This window comes from Urocampus carinirostris, chromosome 4 (assembly GCF_059441175.1).
Source record: "Urocampus carinirostris isolate Australia breed hairy pipefish chromosome 4, RoL_Ucar_1.0, whole genome shotgun sequence".
Taxonomy (NCBI): domain Eukaryota; kingdom Metazoa; phylum Chordata; class Actinopteri; order Syngnathiformes; family Syngnathidae; genus Urocampus; species Urocampus carinirostris.
The window spans coordinates 6,167,487-6,189,375 of NC_142352.1; the positions used below are offsets into that span (position 1 = coordinate 6,167,487).

The following is a 21,889-nucleotide window of genomic DNA, read 5'->3' on the forward strand; positions in this document are numbered from 1 at the left end:
CAGATTAAAGGGATAAAACTTTCTCCTAAACCTCTTCAAAGTCCTCATTCCTTTTCACTGCGCTTACGTAACATCAAATACCACACACATCCACACGGTTGTTAAGGTCACTATGTGGCCTCACTTCATTACAAGGAAGACTACTTTGAACCAGTATTCGTGTGTGTGCCTGCGTATAAGTGATTTTTGTCTCCGATTCGGATCGTACCGCCATGTGACCAGCAGCATTCATTGCTGTTTTTCCTTGCTCTGAGATCAGCTGATTACATACCGTCTGGGCTTCATGAGGCCTTCTTTTTTTTGGTAGAAGAGATCCGCAGGTTTGAGAGTGTTCTCCATTCGGGCCCCGGTGCTGGGGAATGATCTTCCCCCTGAGATTCGATCTGCAACCTCATTGGAACTGTTTAAATCTAGGCTTAAAACACACTTCTATTCTATAGCACAGGGGTGGCGAACACGCGACTCTAGAGCCGCATGCGGCTTTTGGCCAATAAAAATGCTGCTCTTTGCCTCATCATATTTTCTATATACTGTGTCTCTTTGCCTCGTTTCATATTTAGTTTTTTCTCCTCTCAAAGCACACTTGAATCCATCAGAGTTAATAACAAATAATAAATAATAAATAATATTTTGAAATTTATTTGGCAGATTTGTTGTTTTTAATGCTGCTTCGGACACATAACTGACTGCCAATCATCTGCGTAGGTTACGTCTAATGTCGGTCAGTGCGTGGTGGGGCTCTTTGACTCATCTCATCTCATCAGCCGTACCGCTTATCCTCAGGAGGGTCGCGGGGGGGTGGAGCCCATCCCAGCAATCATCGGGCAGTGGGCAGGGGACACCCTGAACTGGTTGCCAGCCAATCGCAGGGCACACAGGGACAGACAACTCATTCGCTCATTCACACCTAGGGACAATTTGGACCGGCCAATTCACCTGAAATGCATGTCTTTGGAATGTGGGAGGAAACCGGAGTGCCCGGAGGAAACCCACGCAAGCACGGGGAGAACATACAAACTCCGCACAGAAAGTCTGGAGCTGGATTTGAACCCACGACAGGTTCCCATGACATGAACTGTGCCGCACAAGCGCTAACCACTGCGCCGCCGTGCTGCCTGCTCTTTGACTCACAGTTAAAAATTTTGGCTCTTTGTGTCAAACTTGTTCGCCACCCCTGATCTATAGCATATAAGGAACCTATATTTTATGTTGAAAATATCTGTGTATTATTTGTTATTGCAACATCTGTTGCAGCCTGGTCTTCCTGGAAGGGGGATTACTTCATGTGCGGTCAGTTCTCAAGGTTTCTTCATTTTCCTCATGTTGAGGTTTTTGGGTTTTTCCTTGCCCTCGTGTAGGTTTTAGATCAGGGGATGGTGTCATAATAGTCTGTGGTTTGCAATAATCTGTGGTCTGTGCAGCCCTTTGAGACTCTTTGTGATTAAGGGCGTCACAGATAAACATGACTTGACTATCATCAAGTGTGTGTCCTCCTGCCTGTCTGCGTGTGGTAAGAAAGAGACAATTGTCAGCGGCACACAATCCACAAGTGCTCAATCTGATTTGCTTTGCTTTAGAAGTGTGTTCCCATAAACGTCTGGCTGTTTTTGCTTCCACTTTAACAAAACAGCATTTCCTATTAAGGTGTATTTCACTTGGGATACAGTAATGCACTGTTGGGTCTTGACGGGCAACTCGATAATTTTTTTTTTCATGACAGGAAATTGGCTTAACCTTGAAAATTTCTAAGATGTACTGCTTAGTGATGGGTTCTGCAGTAGACATTGAATAGGTGTCAAGACCGGAACCGAGACAGGATTCACTTGCGTTGCGTTTCTCACAAGTTTTATTGGAAGAAAGAGAAAGAGTTGCGCCCACGATTTGGTGATTGCTGGACGCGAGAAGCAGGTCGCTCTGAACGCAGAAGTGCATCTTCTGTGGCGAGCGATGGCGGTGTCGGGAATGGAAAAACGGGTCAGTAGCCGGGACAGGAGAGCAAAACCGTGGTTGGAAGCGAGTTGTAAGCCAGGAAAGGAGAGTAGACGTGGTCGGGGACAAAAAGAAGTCGAAAGCCGGGACGGGAGCGTTGAAGTGGTCAGGATCAAAAATGGGTTGAAGCCGGGGGACAGATGGGAGCAAAAATACGAGACAGGTGGGAGTCAGGATCGAAAAAAGCTTGCCTAGTGTTAACTGAGGTTTGCAGACGGACAGACCCAAGGTGACAGACAGGACTGGGTACAAATACTGATAGGGAGCTAATCAGAACTTGCGGCAGTTGGCGCCAAAGGAGCGGGCTCAGCTGAGTCACATCAGTAATCATAACAGACTAAGGAGAGGCGCGTCAATCATTTGGGAATCGGCTGCATTTCATGCTAAAACTGCATAGAATAAGCTTCTGAATGCATTTTGTGCTATGTTTGCTAACTAAATATAGTATGACTTTATCATATGATAAAACTGTTGAAACATCCAGCAGAAAATGCCAATGCATCAGCATAACGGCAAAACAGATTCAATCAACAAGCGTATGTAATAGAATAGATCGAATAGATTATTTTAACCAGTCCATGTTGATTGCAGATTCTGTCTATAATGTATTGACTGTTTTTTTTGGTATCTAATCTTTTTGTGGTTTGAGGATTCTGATAAATGAAATTTTGCAGTCATAATTATCAAGGTGGGGGTCAATAAATCTACACTGTAAGTTTTGGGAATGTTTTCATTTTTATTATAACCAGGTTGGGCTCGGATCTAGGTTAAGGAGGTCAATGAATTTTCAAGATTAAAAACACGTTTTGCTTTTTGTTACCTTCTTCTGACGCCCTAAAAACCTGTCACTTTGCTCATCTATCTTTTATGTCTTGCACAGCGTGCTCGGGTGTGGATCCCCGATGCCGAGGATGTGTGGAAATCGGCCGAGCTCACCAAGGACTACAAAAATGGCGACGCCTCTCTGCAGCTCATGCTGGAGGATGGAACAGTGAGTAGAGGTGTTTATAATGTTAAGAAAATATATGTGAGTTGGTCAATCAAAATCTATCTGAGTGGAAACTATTCTTTTTTTATATATTTACTTGTTAGTAATGACAAATATGTTTTTTCTCCCAATCGAAAGAACTTTGAGCACAATTTGGACCCCAAGACCAAAAACTTGCCCTACCTGCGAAACCCTGACATCCTGGTGGGCGAGAATGACCTCACGGCGCTCAGCTACCTCCATGAGCCAGCGGTGCTGCACAACCTCAAGGTCCGCTTCATTGACTCCAAGCTCATCTACACTTATTGTGGTAAGAAAACCATGAAGTATTTTTTCTTTGAGAAATTTGAACAGTAATTTTGCAATAGTTTAGTGTTTGACTCGGATTAACAGTGAAGAAAATAAGTATTTAAACACTCAGCTAGTTTGCTGTTTTTAGTGTCAATAGCACTTAAAGTCATGGAGGGGTCTGAAATTTTTATCGTGGGTGCATGACACCTGGGAGAGAGATAAACTAACAAGAAAAATCCAGAAATTACAATGCATGATTTTTTTAAACAACTTATTTTTGTGATACCGCTGCAAATAACTATTCGAACACAGGTGTATCATCTATAATTTTGACCCTGAAAGACCTGTACATACAATCAGTAAGACTTTAATTTGTAACATGGTGAAGACCAAAGAGCTGTCCAAAGACACCAGAGACAAAATTGTACACCCCCACAAGGCTGGAAAGGGCTACAGAGCAATTGCCAAGCAGCTTGGTGAAAAAAGGTCCACTGTTGGAGCAATTATTCGAAAATGGAAGAAGCTAAACATGACGATCAATCTCAATCGGAGTGGAGCCCCATGCAAGATATCAACTCCTGGGGTCTCAATGATGGGCAGCACGGCGGCGCAGTGGTTAGCGCTTGTGCGGCACAGTTCATGTCAGGGGAACCTGTCGTGGGTTCAAATCCAGCTCCAGACTTTCTGTGCGGAGTTTGTATGTTCTCCCCGTGCTTGCGTGGGTTTCCTTCGGGCACTCCGGTTTCCTCCCACGTTCCAAAAACATGCATTTCAGGTGAATTGGCCGGTCCAAATTGTCCCTAGGTGTGAATGAGCGAATGAGTTGTCTGTCCCTGTGTGCCCTGCAATTGGCTGGCAACCAGTTCAGGGTGTCCCCTGCCCACTGCCCGAAGATGGCTGGGATGGGCTCCAGCCCCCCCGCGACCCTAATGAGGATAAGCGGTACGGCTAACAAGACGAGACGGGTCTCAATGATTCTAAGAAAGGTGAGAAATCAGCATGGAACTACACGACTTGAGTTGTTCAATGACCTGAAAAGAGCTGGGACCATCATTTCCAAAGTTACTGTAGGTGATACACTAAAACGTCATGGTCTGCACACGGAGAGGATTACTGGGGCAGCGTATTGTGAGATTTTGGGGAACATCCTCCTTCCCTCAGTTAAAGCATTGAAGATGGGTCGTGGCGACGACCCGAAGCACACAGCCAGGAAAATCAAGGAGTGGCTTCGTGAGGCGCATATCAAGGTTCTAGCATGGCCCAGCCAGTCTCCAGACCTCAACCTAATTGATCATCTTTGGAGGGAGCTCCAACTCTGTGTTTCTCAGCGACAGCCCAGAAACCTGACTGATGTAGTGAATATCTGTAAGGAGGAGTAGGCCAAGATCCCTCCTGCAGTGTGTGTAAACCTGGTGAAAGACTACAGGAAACATTTGCCCTTTGTAATAACAAACAAAGGCTACTGCACTAAATATTAACAATTATTTTTCAGTTGTTCAAATACTTGTTTGCAGCAATAGCACACAAATAAATCGTTAAAAAATCATGCATGGTGATTTCTGGATTTTTCTTTTTAATTTATCTCTCTCACAGTGGACATACGCCTACGATAAAAAATTCTGACCCCTCCATGATTTCTATGTGGGAGAAATAGCAAAAGAATTCAAATGCTTGTTTTTCTTCACTGTAACTTCCTTTTATCAATTTTTTGCCAAGGTGTTTCATTAAATTGACCTTCCTTTCCCTGTTGCAAATCTAATCATCTTTTTGGCATTGCATGTTTGTCGCAGGGATCGTCTTGGTGGCCATCAACCCGTATGAGACGCTTCCCATTTATGGGACGGACATCATCAATGCATACAGTGGTCAGAACATGGGTGACATGGACCCCCACATTTTTGCTGTAGCAGAGGAAGCTTACAAACAAATGGCAAGGTTTGTCTGATCCTGCGCAATATTGTCGCTTCCTCACAGCTCTTCTGAGTTTGTAGGTCATGTCTAGGCCATACATAGTCGGTCTCACTTATGCTCTTTATATCACTTACTCTAGAAAGTCGTGTACTGTTCCAAACTGAGTGATAGCTGCTCACTTTACTGCTAGCTTTTGACTTCTCACGTGTCAAGTGTCACTCGGCATATTCTGTGTCGGAGACACATTTAGAAAATGCTTTTGAACTGATGTGTTCCCTTACCACTACATGGTTTTCTTGTAGCGAGTTCAATATTTTCCAGATTCTTATTTGGGTCTATGCTAAATATACTTAAATCCAGGTTACGAAATCCAGAAGTTTCATGAAACACTGTATTCACTATTCAGAAACCTAAAATAAAATAAATTCACACTCACAGCCAGGGTTGGGTAGGGTTACTTTAACTGGATTACTTTCAATTACTTTTGGATGACTTTTATACCAAATATGCTAATAAAAGACAAAAGAAACTAAATATGAATAAAAGTACAAAATTTTGTTCAGGCTTGGGGAGTAACGGAATACATGGAACGGCAAAAATAATGTTGGCAAGCTGTTTGGATTTATTTTCATTTTCTGTCTGTCGCATTTTATGTTAGTTTTGCCGGAGATCAAAGAGATCAAAGCCAGGAGAGAAAGCTTACCACGTGTTGTGAGTCATAATTTGATTCATATTTATTTTCTTTTGTCTTTTATTAGCATATTTGGTATTGGAGTCATCCAAAAGTAATTGAAAGTAATCAAGTTAAAGTAACCCTAGCCAACCCTGCTCACAGCGAGCCAAAATTGCTAACAAGCATAAAACAACTCGTCATCACACACACTGATACAGTGGTTCTTAAATAGTGGGGCAGGACCCTTTGTGGGGGTCACGAGGCTATGGCAAGGGGGTCGGTGACACGTTTGACCCCGGGGACTTTCTTTAAAAAAAAAAAAAAAAAAAAAAAAATTCTACCAAAAATCAAGTGCAATTGCACCTCCACTACACTAGGGAGCAGTGGTTCTCCCATTGGCAGTGAGTTTAAGCATTAAGTATGAAGCGTAGATACGAGGTAGAGCGAACCCTAAAGTGACCCCCTTTAAAAATGATTAACCTGGAGAAGGAGCCAGACTTCTTGGGGGGGGCGCAAGAACATTTCTTTCTCCGGAGGGGGAGGGGGGGAGTGACAGAAAAAAGTTGAGAAGGACTGCACTAATACAACAAACTGGAAACTTTTTGGATTATTGGTAGTTAAACATAGCTTCTGGCTACTTTACAGAAAAAACACAAATTACAGCATGTCTGTAACAGTGATTTTTGTTTGAGCTCCTACAATTATTAGCTCAGGCATGTCAAATGCACAACCCACGGGCCGGACCCGGAACGTTGGATGATTTAATTTGGCCCGCTGTAAATTTCTGAGTATGTAAAAAAAAAAAATCAAGCTCATTTCTATCAAAAGTATATATCTTTTTTTTTAATAAACACGGACCAAATGGTCCTTCCCGCCTAAACAAAAACCCATCTAACTTCACTTTAACCAACTGTTAAACTGTTGACCCATTCAATGCAACATGAAAACAGTTTGCGTGGAAAATCTCAAACATGGACAAAATCTAACGAATAAACGGGAAAAAAAAAATAGTCAATTAACAATCTGTGTTTTTTGATAGGGGAAACTAGTTGGCTTAGTATGGATAAGGGTCAAAATTTTAAGCATCTCCAAAAACGTCAACAACAAAACATGGACCGTATTTTCCGAAATACAAGTCGCTCCGGAAAATAAGTCGCACCGGCCAATAAATGCATAAATAAGAATGAAAAACCAAACATTTTGGGGGAATATTAATAGTGTCTGTAGTGTTTTTGGACTTCTTGAGTCAAAAGCATGTTTTAGACTATAAGTTGCTCGGGAGTATGTCGCACCAGCCAAATTATGCATAGTTAGTCACATTTTTGGGGGAAATGTGTTTGATAAAACCCAATCCAACCCAAAAACAGACATGTCATCATGAAAGGCAATTTTATATGAAAGAGAATAACCGTCTCATTTAGTTCATATGGTATGCAAACATTTTATGATTGACATGCCAGTTGTTTCAGTAACAACATAACATCCATTCGTTATCTGCACCGCTTATCCTCAGTAGGGTCGCGGGGTTGCTGGAGCCCATCCCAGCTATCTTCGGGCAGTGGGCAGGAGATACCTTGAACTACCGTAAATTCCGGACTATAGAGCGCACCTGATTATAAGATGCACCCACCACTTTTTAGGCGAATTGCCATTTTTGTACTTACATAATCCGCACCTATATATAAGCTGCGTGCGCCAGCATTAAAACATGTGACATAATCACAAGCTTAATCCAGATCAGGCTGTAGGCTCCGCGATTGTAACTTTTTTGGTTTGAACAAATTTATTGACACTAATAACAGCAAACAAACAATGTGAGGTTTGAATAACCCTTCTCGACAATCCTAACAGCAATCAAGCATATTCACAATTTCGTTATGTCAGGCAATATTTTAACATTTTTTTCTGACATTTTTAACATCTTTGTTAGTGTCAATAGATCTGTCCAGGCCAAAGTCCTGCGATTGTTTTTTGGTCTGAACAAATCAGATAGTACACAATCTTAAAACCACAGACGGCATCATGAATGGAAAATGAGAGCCGTAATTAAGGTATGATGCAGACTTGTAAAGTCTGGGTCCCGTTGAAAGTAATCCAAGGAAAAAAATAATATAACTTTCATACCATACCGTGCCTGTGAATGGTACCAACGTGCTAGTAGGATAACGCTCGCAATGCATCAATCGTGCCTGTTAAAAGAAAGCATCCCGTAATTGTGAAATTAACGGTAGATCGTTCTCAACTTCCTCCATGCGGACAATTTGAACGTAAACTAAGAGGATGCAGTCTACCTCGGCGCACCTATTCCACCGGTCATAATCTTACCTTTTGTACTCGAGTGGCCACCACTCTGGTGGCCGTTAGAAAAATTACATATATTGGCCGCTTCACTGAATAAGCCTCAGGGCTGAACATTTGGGAAAAAAGTCCGAAATTTACAGTAGTTGCCAGCCAGTTGCAGGGCAACAACATAACATATTAAGAGTTTTTCAGTTAAATCTACAATGAAAAACATGTTTTCATAACTATCATTTTCACTCCGAATCACGAAATCCAATGAAATTTTTTCCTCCTGTGTAACTGTCACGGTAAACAATCCGACCACTTACAGATACTGAAAGGAAGCCCATGTAAAATTAAAGAACACTTAAAATGAATAATGGGCCTTTCATTTTTGATGCTTCAGTCTAAATACTTGATGTTCAACAACAACTCTTCTCTTGCACTACAAGTTGCTTAAATAACCTTTCCAAATAACAGTGCAGCAAGTGTGTCACGGACCCTTCCAGCTACATTCCCGCACCCAAAGGGCAGCTGGAGCAAGAGCTCATGAAAGGGGGCATTCTAAAGGATATGTTGCCCTCTCAAATGGGAGGGAAGGTTCAATTGGTAGTTTCAGTCAAAAAATGTCAAATGTCCCAAACACTGAGACAGAAAAAAAAGTATTTGAAGGCCTAGAAAATGAGTTTTAATAAGAACAGTAACCGATTCTTTAATCACTGGGACTCATAACTGGTAAACTAATTACAAATGTGTTTCGTACCTCTGAGGGTACACTAAGGAACTTAAAAAATGAAGACAAGCATTCATCCTAAAAACGTTTAAAAGTAATCATTATTTGATAATATCACATCAGGACTAAATAACTACTCTTAAGTCCTTTATTCAGTTTTTTTTTCATTTGTAAATAAAAGTTAAAAATTTATTTTTAGAATAGATATTTAGATGGACCCCTATACTGAAAAAAATGTTTCTCTACAACAGTGCTTCTCAATTATTTTCTGTCACAGACAGCCCCCCCCCCTCAGAAGAAGAAATCCTAGGGAACACGTAATATACCAGGATGCAATTCCAAATGTGCCAGAAAACATCCATAAATTATTCATTCGGAAAGAGGGAAATTATAACTTAAGGGGCTGTAGTGAATTCATAATTCCAAAGGTGAGAACCACCAGGAAAAGTATGTGTGTGTCTGTGTGTGGAGTCAAGCTTTGAAACGGTTTGCAAGACGAGATCAAACTGTGTCCAACTACTCACTTGTTCGCGTTTAGATACAAAGAAACATTCCTGGCGGAATACAAAGATGAAGAAAATGGGGTATGAGTGATACGGGAGATTGGGAATAGTACATCTAGTTAACTTTGTGTTATTGTTGCTATTCTTATATCAAAACTGTTATTATTAATATCATTACAATTGTTGTTATATCATCGGTGTATTTGGTGGGGAAGATAAAGGGGTAGGAAATATAAGCATTTGCTTCCTACTACCCCTTTTCGAACATATTATGTAACATTATTGTTGAGTTATTGTTCTTGTTCTGTCTTTATTTTGATGTTCGAATAAAGTTTTCATTCATTCATTCAAATGTATTCGTGTATTAGGTGCATGTTCAAATCCCTGGCCAGTTTGGAGTTTTTGGCTCCTTATAGTCTAGTAGACTGAAATTTGACTGTGAGAAAAGTGAGTAATTGCAATGTCTCGTTGCAGAGATGAGCGAAACCAGTCCATCATCGTGAGTGGCGAGTCTGGGGCAGGGAAAACCGTATCGGCCAAGTACGCCATGAGATACTTCGCCACGGTCAGCGGCTCGGCCAACGAGGCTAACGTGGAGGAGAAGGTGTTGGCCTCCAACCCTATCATGGAGGTGACTCATTTTTTTTCGTCTCTCATTCCTCACTCACCGCTCCCCTGTCCACTCCCACACTGCTTTAACCAATCGGAGAGGATTTTTTGGAATCAATAGAAAGCTTTTTTCTGTCACAGTGACGTAGCCGTGACATCTAGAAGTGCATCAGCCGTTTCCCATTTTACAGGCGCATGTGTGCGTATGCAATACTGTGTGGCGTTTAAATTATTTTGGCTGATGCAGGCAGTTTAGATTGGAGTGAAAGGCCGAATTGTTGGTGGCGACACACATTGCAGTGCAACCTTCTGTATGTTTTGCTCATTTACACGGTTCCTACAGGTGCTTAAAACCCTGAAACGCTTGAATTTTAATGTTGTTTTCATGGAATGAAAGGTGCTTAAATATGGGTGCTTGTAAATGCTTGAGATTGTTGCCATTTTTCTCAACAATTCTACTTATAAATGGTGCCGACACTGCTGGACTTTGCTTTGTCATTACATTTCTTTCTCCTTCCTGATTAACTGCAGCTGGTATTAGTTTGTACGGCATTGTCCTATTTAGGGTCAGCGCCCTCTAAGGGTCACGCCCAAGAGTGCAGCTGCATGCTTCTCCTAATAATAATAATAATAATAATTTCCTTTGTATTGTCATTCTTTTGTAAGAACGAAATGTCGATACACCTGACCCGTTGTAGCGAGCCGATGCAGCCGCAGCCAACAGAGGGCACCGCCATTTTTACCAATGTTATAAGTCTTAGGTATGACTCGGCCGAGGCGCGAACCAGCGACCTCCCAGTCTCAAAGCGGGCGCCCTACCATCTAGGCTACTGAGCTGGTAACAGTTCACTATAAAATGTGCATTAGCACAAGAATTACGTATCAGTTCTGGACATTTATTATGGGCCATAAAAAAATAAAGTAGCATTTCCCAGTGGTAAATTTGAAAATAAATATATTGATATTTTCCTACCTAATCTTTTTCAATGTGTAAACATTTTTGGAAACGCGCCAGGGAGCCGCTTGTCAAACTCACAGTGCCGCACGGCTCCTGAACTGTGTGTTGCCAACACCCAGCCTAGTTTCTTTCCCAGGTGTGAAATAAAGTTACACAGAGAATAACTTAAGGTAACAGTGTAACATAAGGCAGATGTATTGAATAAAAGTAGGATATCTGAAAAATTCAGCTCAAGACCAGGTCAAGGGACTAGCAGAGCTGAACAAAAGAACTTAATAAAACAGCTAGGAAGGAAACCAGTTAATCTGCCTAACTAACTGATATGCTGTCTACCCTGCCCCTGGACCTGGCCTTACCAAAATACCAATTCGTAGGAATCTAGGAGTTTGCATTTATGATATTAGGGGAAAAAGAGAGTGAGCAGCAAAAAACTGGATGCTTTCATACTAAACAGCCAATGGGCAACGGGTTGTGATGGGCAGAACTAAAAAGCAAGATGGGAGATGGGCAAAAGCAAGAGGTTGAGTAGTAGTTCCACCAATAGTGTGGCAGCATCAGGACACTAATCAAAAGATAACTAAAAAAACAAAAGAAAAACAAAGATATTGTCACCCCAAGGAAACACATGCTGTCAAAGAATTCTTTAAAAAAATTAAATATCAAAAGAAAATTTTCACATAAACTTCCCACACAGACACACGCTGTATTCTCCCTGGAAAAAAAAAAACGGTTTTGAATTCTGCGTGACAAAATAACACTTGTTTCCTGCCAGGCTATCGGAAACGCAAAGACAACACGGAATGACAACAGCAGTCGTTTTGGAAAGTACATCGAGATTGGCTTTGACAACCGCTACAGAATTATTGGTGCAAACATGAGGACATATCTGCTAGAAAAGTCCAGAGTGGTGTTCCAGGTAAGAGAATTTGTAATCCTAATTTAAAAAAGTCACTATCAAAAAAACAGTTACAAGTGATTATTATTCTTTCAAATTGCATTTGTTTCAAGTAAACATACCGCTAGAAAACCTTTCAGGTTTTATTTCGTGTTGGGTATTACAATTCCGATATACTCTATATAGCCTTAATTCAAGTATCCTTTTTAAAAATCATCAAATTATCAACTTCTAGACACATGTTGAAAGTCGCATGTTACATAGCATTAAATATAATTGAAAAATTATTTTCAAGCACAAAAAGGAACATTCCAGAAGGTCAAAGATGTTGTGATATGAAGTAGTTTTGGATATCTAGCAACCTGCCATACAGCAGTGTAAAGCATATTTGTGTTATTATTGTCTTTTCTTAAATTCAATCTTGAGTACTTTCAATTCTATTGTCTTCTAGGCGGACGAAGAGAGGAATTATCATATCTTTTACCAGCTCTGTGCGTCATCACACCTGCCAGAGTTTGCAAACCTCAACCTGAGTGAGTAACACAGAAACACCACCTATTTGGAGCTGTCAATAAATGAAGTCAAATTCAAGTATATCATTGAAAGGGAAGCTTGTATTGGCCACCCAAGACCTTTTTATCATAGTGACACATTTCAGGCTTCAACCTAAAGCTAAAAATACTTTCTAAGAATCAACAACATGTGAGAAATAATCATGAGGTAGATCTAAACTATTTTGACATTTTATATTCACAACGAAATAATTTAAAGATAGGTGTTGGGCCCATGTTCTCTTAGCTCAGCCAATTGACTCCAGAAGTTCCCCGAGGACTTCTGAATGATCCAATGTGGACCTAAATGTCCAACAATGACAAACAGTGCAAATTAAGTCTGTTTAAATGCATCTGAATAGCATTATACAATAATATGACAGCATTATGAAGACCAAAAAACATACCAGGCCTGTCCAGGATAAAGTTGTGGAAAGGTTCTAAGCAGAAATGGAACACAAGAAGATTGTACAGCATATACACATTACCTGGAGCACTGTGCAATAATATCAAAAAGGAGAACACATAAAACCATGCAAACCTACCAAGACCTGGCTGTTCCTCTGAATTTTTGCCAAAACAAAGAAAAAACTAATCAGAGAAGCAACCAAGGAGACCCATGATCATACAGGCAGGCATACACACCTAAGGTGGGACAATCTGTGCATAAGACAACTATTAGTCGTACCCTGCATCAATCTGCCTTTTATGGAAGAGTGGCAAGTAGAAAGCCCTTTCTGAAAGAATACTATTTAAACGCCCATTTAGCGTTTGCCATATGCCACACGGGGAGACACAAATAACATGTGGCATAAGCTCCTCTGGTCAGATGGGACAAAATACACTTTTCGGGCTGAATTCTGTAATGTTTTAACATTTATTAAACTGAAATCAGACTCCAGAGACACTTTAAGTGTCTTGTCTAAACCCTTAAAGTTGGTGCACATTTAAAAGCCGAGGAAATGAGCCGAGCGACGAGAATAGTCCACGTTGATAATTTATTTAGCCTAATCAATGAGTTGAACGCTCGAGTTGCCTAATTTTATAACACATGGCGATGAAATGTACAAGCCCCATGACCAAGCTGCTGCCGATTGGTCCACGCTGTTGCCGAGGCAGACTTCCCAGTCCTCCTTTGAAGAATTGGAGGAGGGGGTGATAGGTCATTGCCTTCTGCACAGAATGGGGCAAGACACACTCTCCAACCCCCCAGAAGAGGTGATACGTCATTGTTATCTGCACAGAATGGAACAAAGAAAACGCATTCCAACGCAAAGCGTGTTTTACGACACACTTCTGCTAGAGTTCGCACTCGAAGGAGTCCAACTTAGTAAATAACTTTGATGCAAAGTGTGGTGTCTGTTGTAAGCGTAACACTTGACATCACCCCCACAATACCATCCCCACTGTCAAACATGGTGGTGGCAGCATCATGCTCTCGGGTTGCTTTTTCTCAGCAGGTAAGGGGAAAATCATTAGAGTTGGTGACAAGATGAATGGAGCCAAACACAGGGTGGTTCTGGCAGAAATATTGTTAGAGTCTGCAAGAGACCTGAGAAATGGCCTGCAGGTTCATCTTCAAACTGGACAACCCTAAACATATAGCAAAATCTACAATGAAATGGTTTAAAACTAACAATATAAAGGTGTTAGAATGGCCAAGCCAAAGTCTAGATTCGATCCTCGAGAGCATTTGCGGAAAGATCTGAAAAATGCCGATCACCGTCAAACCTTAAAGAACTTGAGCTATTTTGCACAGTATGTCACGTTGTCTGATGATGTCACTGCTGGAGGAGCAACAAACATGGGGCTGTTGTCATCCAAGCTTTCCTATAATGAACTCATACTGTGGACCTGCACCTGCTCATCTTAGACACGGATCACACACATACACACAAGCAGCTGCCGTTTTCCTCGCCTGCTGACTTACTAGCTTGGTAATAGAGTCATTGTCCTACAGCAGGCTTCAGCAACCTAAATGGTTAAAAGAGATGTATTGGATCAAAAAACATTTGTCTGGAGCAGCAAAAAAATAAAAGCTTCGTATAAGCCTCATAATCAATGCAACACATACTGTGAGTCTCCATATTAGGTAGCCTACTATCAAAACGACTGTTTAATGGGAAGTTAAGTCAAGTCATGTTTATTTCTGACGCCCTTGATCACAAAGAGTCTCAAAGGGCTGCACAAAACACAGATTATTGCAAACCACAGACTATCATGACACCATCCCCTACATAAGGGAGAATTCAGCACGTCCTGTGGAGAATGATGCACCACGTGACTACCCTTTTATAGATTAACGCCCTAACAATATTAATGAATTACAGTATGTTTAATTTCTTTGTTAAAACTAAGGGAATGCAATAAATAAATCCAGTTTTGATGACATTTTCACTTTAAGGATTTGAAAAACAAAAAACAAAATGGAACGTGCATAACGAGCCCCTTAAAACCTAGCATGCATTTATAAAGAAATAAAGCGGCAGTCTTTTAGTAAGGTAAAGAATTAAAAACTCATTATTTTAGGTTTGACTTCTGTGCAAATGTCAAACATTTCAGTGTCAAGTCACATTTATTTAGATAGCCCTTAATCACGAAAATGTCTCAAAGGACTGCACAGGATTACAATGACACAATTACCTGATCTTAAACCAACATGTGGGCAAGGAACAACTCAAAACCTCAGCGTGAGGAAAAAGAGAAACCTTGAGAAGGGACCTCACAAGTGGTATCCCCCTTTCAGGATGACCAGGGTGAATTACATTTAGCATTACAGTAAACAAACATAGTAAGCACTAGGTAACATGTTGAAAATTTGTCTGGAAAGTGCATGACGGCAACGAAATGTAATATTTATTCTACACATTATGACAGCATTGGAAAACCTTAGCATATGTCATGTTTCTCCTCCTACAGAAACCATATTAAAAAAAAAAGTTTATTTCCCTCCAAATTGAAAAAAATTGGTGCCAGGGAGCCACTCTGCAGCGCTAAAGAGCCCCCTGGCGGCTCCTGAGCTGCGGGTTGCAGACCCCGGTCATTGTCATATCCTCTGTTGCTGGGCAACACTTCTTGCATCGATACTTTTACAGAACTGGCACTTTGTTTGATTGGCTAACTGAAACGAGACCGTCTTCATTTCAGGTAACGCCAACAACTTCCTGTACACCCGACAGGGCTGCAGCCCCGTTATCGAGGGGGTGGATGACACCAAGGAGCTCGGCACCACCCGCCACGCTTTCTCCTTGCTCGGTAACATCTTATTTATATGTGAATTTCCCTGCGGGGATGAATAAAGTATCTATCTATCTATCTATCTATCTATCTATCTATCTATCTATCTATCTATCTATCTATCTATCTATCTATCTATCTATCTATCTATCCCTCTCTCTCTCTATCTCTCTATCTCTCTATCTCTCTATCTATCTATCTATCTATCTATCTATCTATCTATCTATCTATCTATGAGGAATCCTGAAAAGCCTCTTTGTGAATATTGCTTGAATGAATGCAGTTCCTCCCCCAAAAAACAAACAAAATCTTGAAAAGGACAACACATAAAACCACGTAAACCTACCAAGACCTTGCCATGCCTCTGAATTTTTGCCAAAACAAAGAGAAAACTAATCAGGGAAGCAACCAGGATACCATTGTTCACATGAGAGGACCTTCAGGCGTATCATTTTGCCAATTAATTTATCATGGCACTTGCGTGTGTGCAATTAATAGTAAAAAAGTATAATATCCATTATTATCCATTATCTGCACCACTTATCCTCAGTAGGGCCGCGGGGGTGCTGGAGCCCATCCCAGCTATCTTCGGGCAGTGGGCAGGGGACACCCTCAACTGGTTGCTAGGCAGTTGCAGGACACAGAGAGAGAGACAACTCACTCGCTCATTCACACCTAGAGACAATTTGGACCGGTCAATTAACCTAATATGCATGTTTTTGGAATGTGGGAGGAAACCGGAGTGCCCGGAGGAAACACACGCAAGCACTGGGAGAACATGCAAACTCCACACACAAGGTTCGATCTCCTGACCTCAGAACTGTGCCACACACGCGTTAACCACTGCCCCGCCGTGCTGCCCCAAAGTGTAATAGTGTTTTATAATTTTGCTAAATTTCAATTACTGTCTGAATTAAATCCGAAAACTATGATTGAAATTAGCACATACTGTACTGTATATATCACAGAGTCTCAAAGGGCTGCACAGACCACAGATTATTGTAAACCAAAGACTATTATTACACCATTCCCTGATCTAAAACCTACATGAGAGAAAGGAAAAACTCAAAAACTTCAACAGGTTACTTATACAAGCCTTAAACATACTTCTATAAACCATAAACATACAAAATATAGCACTGAAGCAACTTCAGACAAATTCAACTTACGAACGATCATGAGTATGGCAGCTTCTGTACAATTTAGTGATAAATTGAAGAAAAAATAACTGGAAACAAAATATTAATTGAGTGCAGTTATCTGCTTTATTTTAGCCATCCATCCATTATCTGCACCGCTTATCCTCAGTAGGGTCGCGGGGGTGCTGGAGCCCATCCCAGCTATCATCGGGCAGTGGGCAGGGGACACCCTCAACTGGTTGCCAGCCAGTTGCAGGGCACACAGGGACAGATAATTCGCTCGCTCATTCACACCTAGGGACAATTTGAACTGAACAACTGCATGTTTTTGGAATGTGAAGGAAACGGGGCAGAACATGCAAACTCCACACAGGAAGGTTCAATCTCATGACCTCAGAACTGTGCCGCACACGCGCTAACCACTGTGCCGCCGTGCTGCCCGCTTTATTTTATGTCATCTTATTTTACTCATACAATATATTTAGTATTTTACTCGAAAAAGATATATGAAATTGTATTTTGTGGACAAGACTGATAATCCTTAAAATGGGCTAAATTACCTGACATGGAATAAATATATTTTATTTTGAAAGATCTGTATTTTTCATCTGTTTGTTTATATTTTTCCAAGCAGACTTTATGCTCGATGCTTTTCGAATAATAGAATGTTTCTTCCTGCAGGTATCAACGAGTCCTATCAGATGGGATTGTTTCAAGTCCTGGCTGCTATTCTTCATTTGGGAAATGTCGAGATCAAAGACAAAGATTCGGATAGCAGCATTATTCTTGTAAGGATGTCATCACGATAATTCATCTTGATTTTTTTTTTTAAACCTCCTGATTTGATTTAGCTAAATGAGACACAGGAGGAACGGAGATGATTGCATTTGTTTTGGCCTTTGATACATTTGAAAAGTCAAAATGGGAAAAGGAAAAGGTATCTATATCCTGCTAGCTATTTAGCCAGAGAGTAGCGGGAGGACAAGCAACTGGCTCGTTCTCGCTCGCCGTCCACACTCACTCTGGGTCACCCCCAGTCTGCCTCTGTGTTTTATTGAAACCACAAGACAGGAAAAGTACTGGTATGTTTAAAAACGACAAAAGACCACCCCCATGGAAAAGCACCGACACCTTTAAACAAAGACAGGAAGACTAAGAGACGGCCAAAAGGAACATCAACTGATTAGAAATACACACATTGAGCAAATATGTTTAAGCCTACTGTACAACTTCGACATTTAACTCTGAGGAGCGAAGACTCGAACATGCAACCTCTTGGTCCCAAGACGAGCGCTCAACCTCTGAGCTTTTGATGGCACTGGAGAAATTTGAAAATTGGCTTTGAAAGTCCTTAAAAAGTGCTTGAATTCCGCCATGAACTGGTCTCTCTCTCTCCACCTGCAGCCTAAAAACCATCACTTGCGCAAGTTCTGCGAGCTGGTCGGTGTCACTTACGATGACATGTGTAAGGTTTTAACATTTCTTATAATGAAATATGACTCCGAAAACACTTCACCTGTCTTGTGTAATCCCTTACAGTTGGAGCATGTTCTAAAGTCAGAGGAATTATTGAGCCGAGCGCCAAATATAGTCCACATATTAATTTATTTAGCCGAATCAAAGAGTTGAACAAATCAGGTCTCTGCCTGTGCCAATTTTACAATCGTGTGCAGGAGATGACGGGGATTTCCAGGGTTGCCCACTTTTATGACACACGGCGATGAAATGTTCACGCCCCATGATCAAGCCTCTGGCTGATTGGTCCGCGCCGTGTCGATGTTAATTTCCCAATAGTCCTTTGAAGTATGGGAGAAGGGTGAAAGGTCATCGCCCTACCCCCCGCCCTATAAGTCATTGTTATCTGCACAGACTGAAACCAAAGACACATTCCAGAACAAAGGTGGTTATGACACCCTTCTAAAAAGTTGCACTCAAGGCTGAGGCCAAACTTAGGACAAGTATTTTTGAGTATAAGTGGAATAAAACAGCGTATAAAGTCCTTAAAAAGTGCTTGAATTCCGCCATGAACAGGTCTCTCTCTCTCTACCTGCAGCCCAAAAACCATCACCTGCGCAAGTTCTGCGAGCTGGTCGGTGTCACTTACGATGACATGGCTCAGTGGCTGTGTCACCGGAAATTGAAGACGGCCACCGAAACGTACGTCAAGACCCTCCCACGCCTGCAGGCCACAAATGCCCGTGACGCCCTCTCTAAGCATATCTACGCCAAGCTCTTCAACTGGATTGTGGAGCACGTCAACAAAGCGCTGGTCACCAACATTAAACAGCACTCTTTTATCGGCGTCCTCGACATTTACGGGTACGACTTTTAGATAACTGACTGTGAAATTGTGCTTGGTGTTATGTTCTGAACCTGCGGCGTCAACATGGAGTTGAAACACATTTTCTTATGTTGCAAGGTTCGAGACGTTTGAAATCAACAGCTTTGAGCAGTTCTGTATCAACTATGCAAACGAGAAACTCCAGCAGCAATTCAACATGGTGGGTATCATGATGTTTCAACATTACAGTAATCGCTTGTTTTTGGAGGGTGTTGCGTTCCAAAAAAACTTTGGCCATATTCATCCATCCATCCATTATCTCTACCGCTTATCCTCAGTAGGGTCGCGGCGGTGCTGGAGCCCATCCCAGCTATCTTCGGGCAGTGGGCAGGGGACACCCTGAACTGGTTGCCAGCCAGTCGCAGGGCACTTGGCCAAAATCAAATACTGCAAAATAGGAACATTCATTTATATATTAGACATCTGTAACTTATACGACTTTAACAAAATAACTATAGATCTACAAAAAAGAACACAGAATTGCAGTCGATAGAATTTCATTTTATTACAAAAAAGTACAACAAAATTGGAAGGTTTTCTTTTTCAGTGTAAGAAAGCAACGTAGAAAGCGGCCGGCGAGCTGCACGCTAGCACCCAGGACCCTCACAATGGTTCATGTTCCCGTGACGATTAAAATACAAGAGTCACGAGTGTAGTGGTGTCCCACGAGTTTGTCTCTAGGTATTCCGTTTCATTGGTAATGATCTGACGTTGTTGAGATACAGGCTCGGCAAAAGGGGCTTAAGCGAGTTGTTACGCAGCCAAGCCGTATCAGTTGACCAGACCTGCAGCCTTGCTTTTGCTTTCTTTCCCGACACCAGCTCAGTCTCTTATCAGAGCCAGTAACAATCCACGGTGCACCTGGTGGGGATCAGCTTTTCTTTGCAATCTTTTGACTTTCCTCAGAGTCCCATTTAATTGATGAATTACTTATCAAGGTAAAAAGCCGCTTTTGCTGTGTACTGTCTGCTGCAGAAGACATTGCACGATTAGTTTATATAAATGACAATAAATACAATTCAATTCAAAATCCACTAAGTATCGAAACCGTGAAAAGTAATCTGCGTTACACAGAGGGATTACTGTATTTTGACATCTCTCATTCTTTCTCTTGCTGTCCCTTACATGGTTTTTGTCTTCTTTTCTCTTTGTTTTACTCTCTGTCTCACACTCTTTCTTTCTCTCACTTTCTCTCTCTCTCTCTCTCTGTTTCCCGCTTGAAGTCTCTCTATCCCTTTGTTTCTATTCCCTTTCTCGGTATTATTATGACACTCTATCTCTTTCTATCTCCTTCTCTATATATCTCTACTGCTTTCTCTTCTTTCTGTCTTTTTCTGTCCCTCCCTCACTTTCCCTCTCTTGCTTAGGTTTTTTTCGCTTTGTCTTTCTCCCATTTCTTTCTTTTTATTTCTCTCTTTCTGTCTTTGTCTCTCCCTCTCTCACTCTTTCTCCTCAGTGTGCTCTTTTTTTCTCTCTCTGTAACTGTCTTTGTCTCGCTGACACTCTCCATACCTTTCTCTGTCTTCCTCTCTCATTATCTTAGATCCTATTTGTCTCCATGTCTTTCTCTACCTGTGTCTGTCCCCCTTTCTCTCTCTCGCGCTTTCTCTTGATTTCTCCCTCTTTCTCGCTGCCACTTTGGAAGTCTCTGTCAATTCCCCTTCCCCATATCTACATGCCCCCTCTCCCCCATCTCTCTCTACGATTCAATGTCCGTGTCTCTTTTTTCCTCTTCTGTCTCTTTCACTCCCTCTCTCCCATTCTGCCTATCTTTCACTGTCTCTTTGGCTCGCTCAATTTTTCTCTGTCATTACTCCTCCCCATCTCTACCTGTCACTCTAATGCCCCATCTCTCTCCCTCTACCTTTCTCTGTCAGACTCTTTATTTTCACGCTCTTTCTCTCCGTCTCACTCTATCTCTTTCGCTTTCAATCATTATGACATCTAAACTTTAGCCATGTATGTTTTTTGTGAGGGCAGCACGTGTTCAAGCTGGAGCAAGAAGAGTACATGAAGGAGCAGATCCCTTGGACCCTCATTGACTTCTATGACAATCAGCCCTGCATCAACCTCATCGAAGCCAAGATGGGCATCCTGGACCTGCTGGATGAAGAGTGCAAAGTACATTTTGGCAATTTTTTATACCCACGCATACCTGTCAACCTGTCTGGTTTTGCCATACAAAGTTTGTTTATTATGCATTTTAAGACGTGTACGACGTATGAGAAAATCTGTACGGAAAAACGCAAATTCGTCAATTATGGGTACCATCCGGTATACACCAACTATCACGAAACGGCAACGAGTTCGCCGCAAAAGCCTCTATTTCGGTATCGTTTTTTTTTTCCGTTGCAAACGAAGCGAACGGTTTGATGTAGTGAAAGGAAGTCCGTCTCTTTTTAGAGAACCGGCTTTTTCGGCTCAACTCATTAAAGACAGCCGGCTCTCAAACGGTTCACTTGCTTTGATGCATTATATTAAGAATTATGATGTTGTATAAAGAAGTTAAGGAAATAAAGGAAGTATGAAATGAGAAAATGTAAAAAGACAGGTTTGTGGTTATCCCTTTAATCAGCATATTACCAACAATAATTTAATGAAGAAAATTAATTAATAATTTGAATTAGAAAATTCTATTTAATTATATTTGCATGTATTTTTTCCTTTTACAGCGAACGTCCAGGCTACTTAATTTTTGAACTTTTTTTTTTAAATCAAAAACTTATGGAGCAACTTATGTTGAGCAACTCAGGATCTCACAACAAAATGTTAATTAACAATATATACGATA

General features: G+C 41.3%; 1 protein-coding gene across 1 annotated transcript in view; it reads left to right on the forward strand.

The window, feature by feature from the left end:
* Positions 1-21,889, forward strand: part of myo5aa (myosin VAa) — a 113,285-nt gene that overhangs the window by 31,556 nt on the left and 59,840 nt on the right. The window contains exons 2-12 of the mRNA XM_088333517.1: positions 2,870-2,980; positions 3,116-3,287; positions 5,059-5,203; positions 9,843-9,999; positions 11,708-11,851; positions 12,282-12,363; positions 15,529-15,636; positions 17,439-17,545; positions 18,811-19,076; positions 19,177-19,258; positions 21,079-21,219. Coding sequence (XP_088189643.1) covers positions 2,870-2,980; positions 3,116-3,287; positions 5,059-5,203; positions 9,843-9,999; positions 11,708-11,851; positions 12,282-12,363; positions 15,529-15,636; positions 17,439-17,545; positions 18,811-19,076; positions 19,177-19,258; positions 21,079-21,219 — 1,515 coding nt within the window. The remainder of the gene's footprint in view (positions 1-2,869; positions 2,981-3,115; positions 3,288-5,058; positions 5,204-9,842; positions 10,000-11,707; positions 11,852-12,281; positions 12,364-15,528; positions 15,637-17,438; positions 17,546-18,810; positions 19,077-19,176; positions 19,259-21,078; positions 21,220-21,889) is intronic.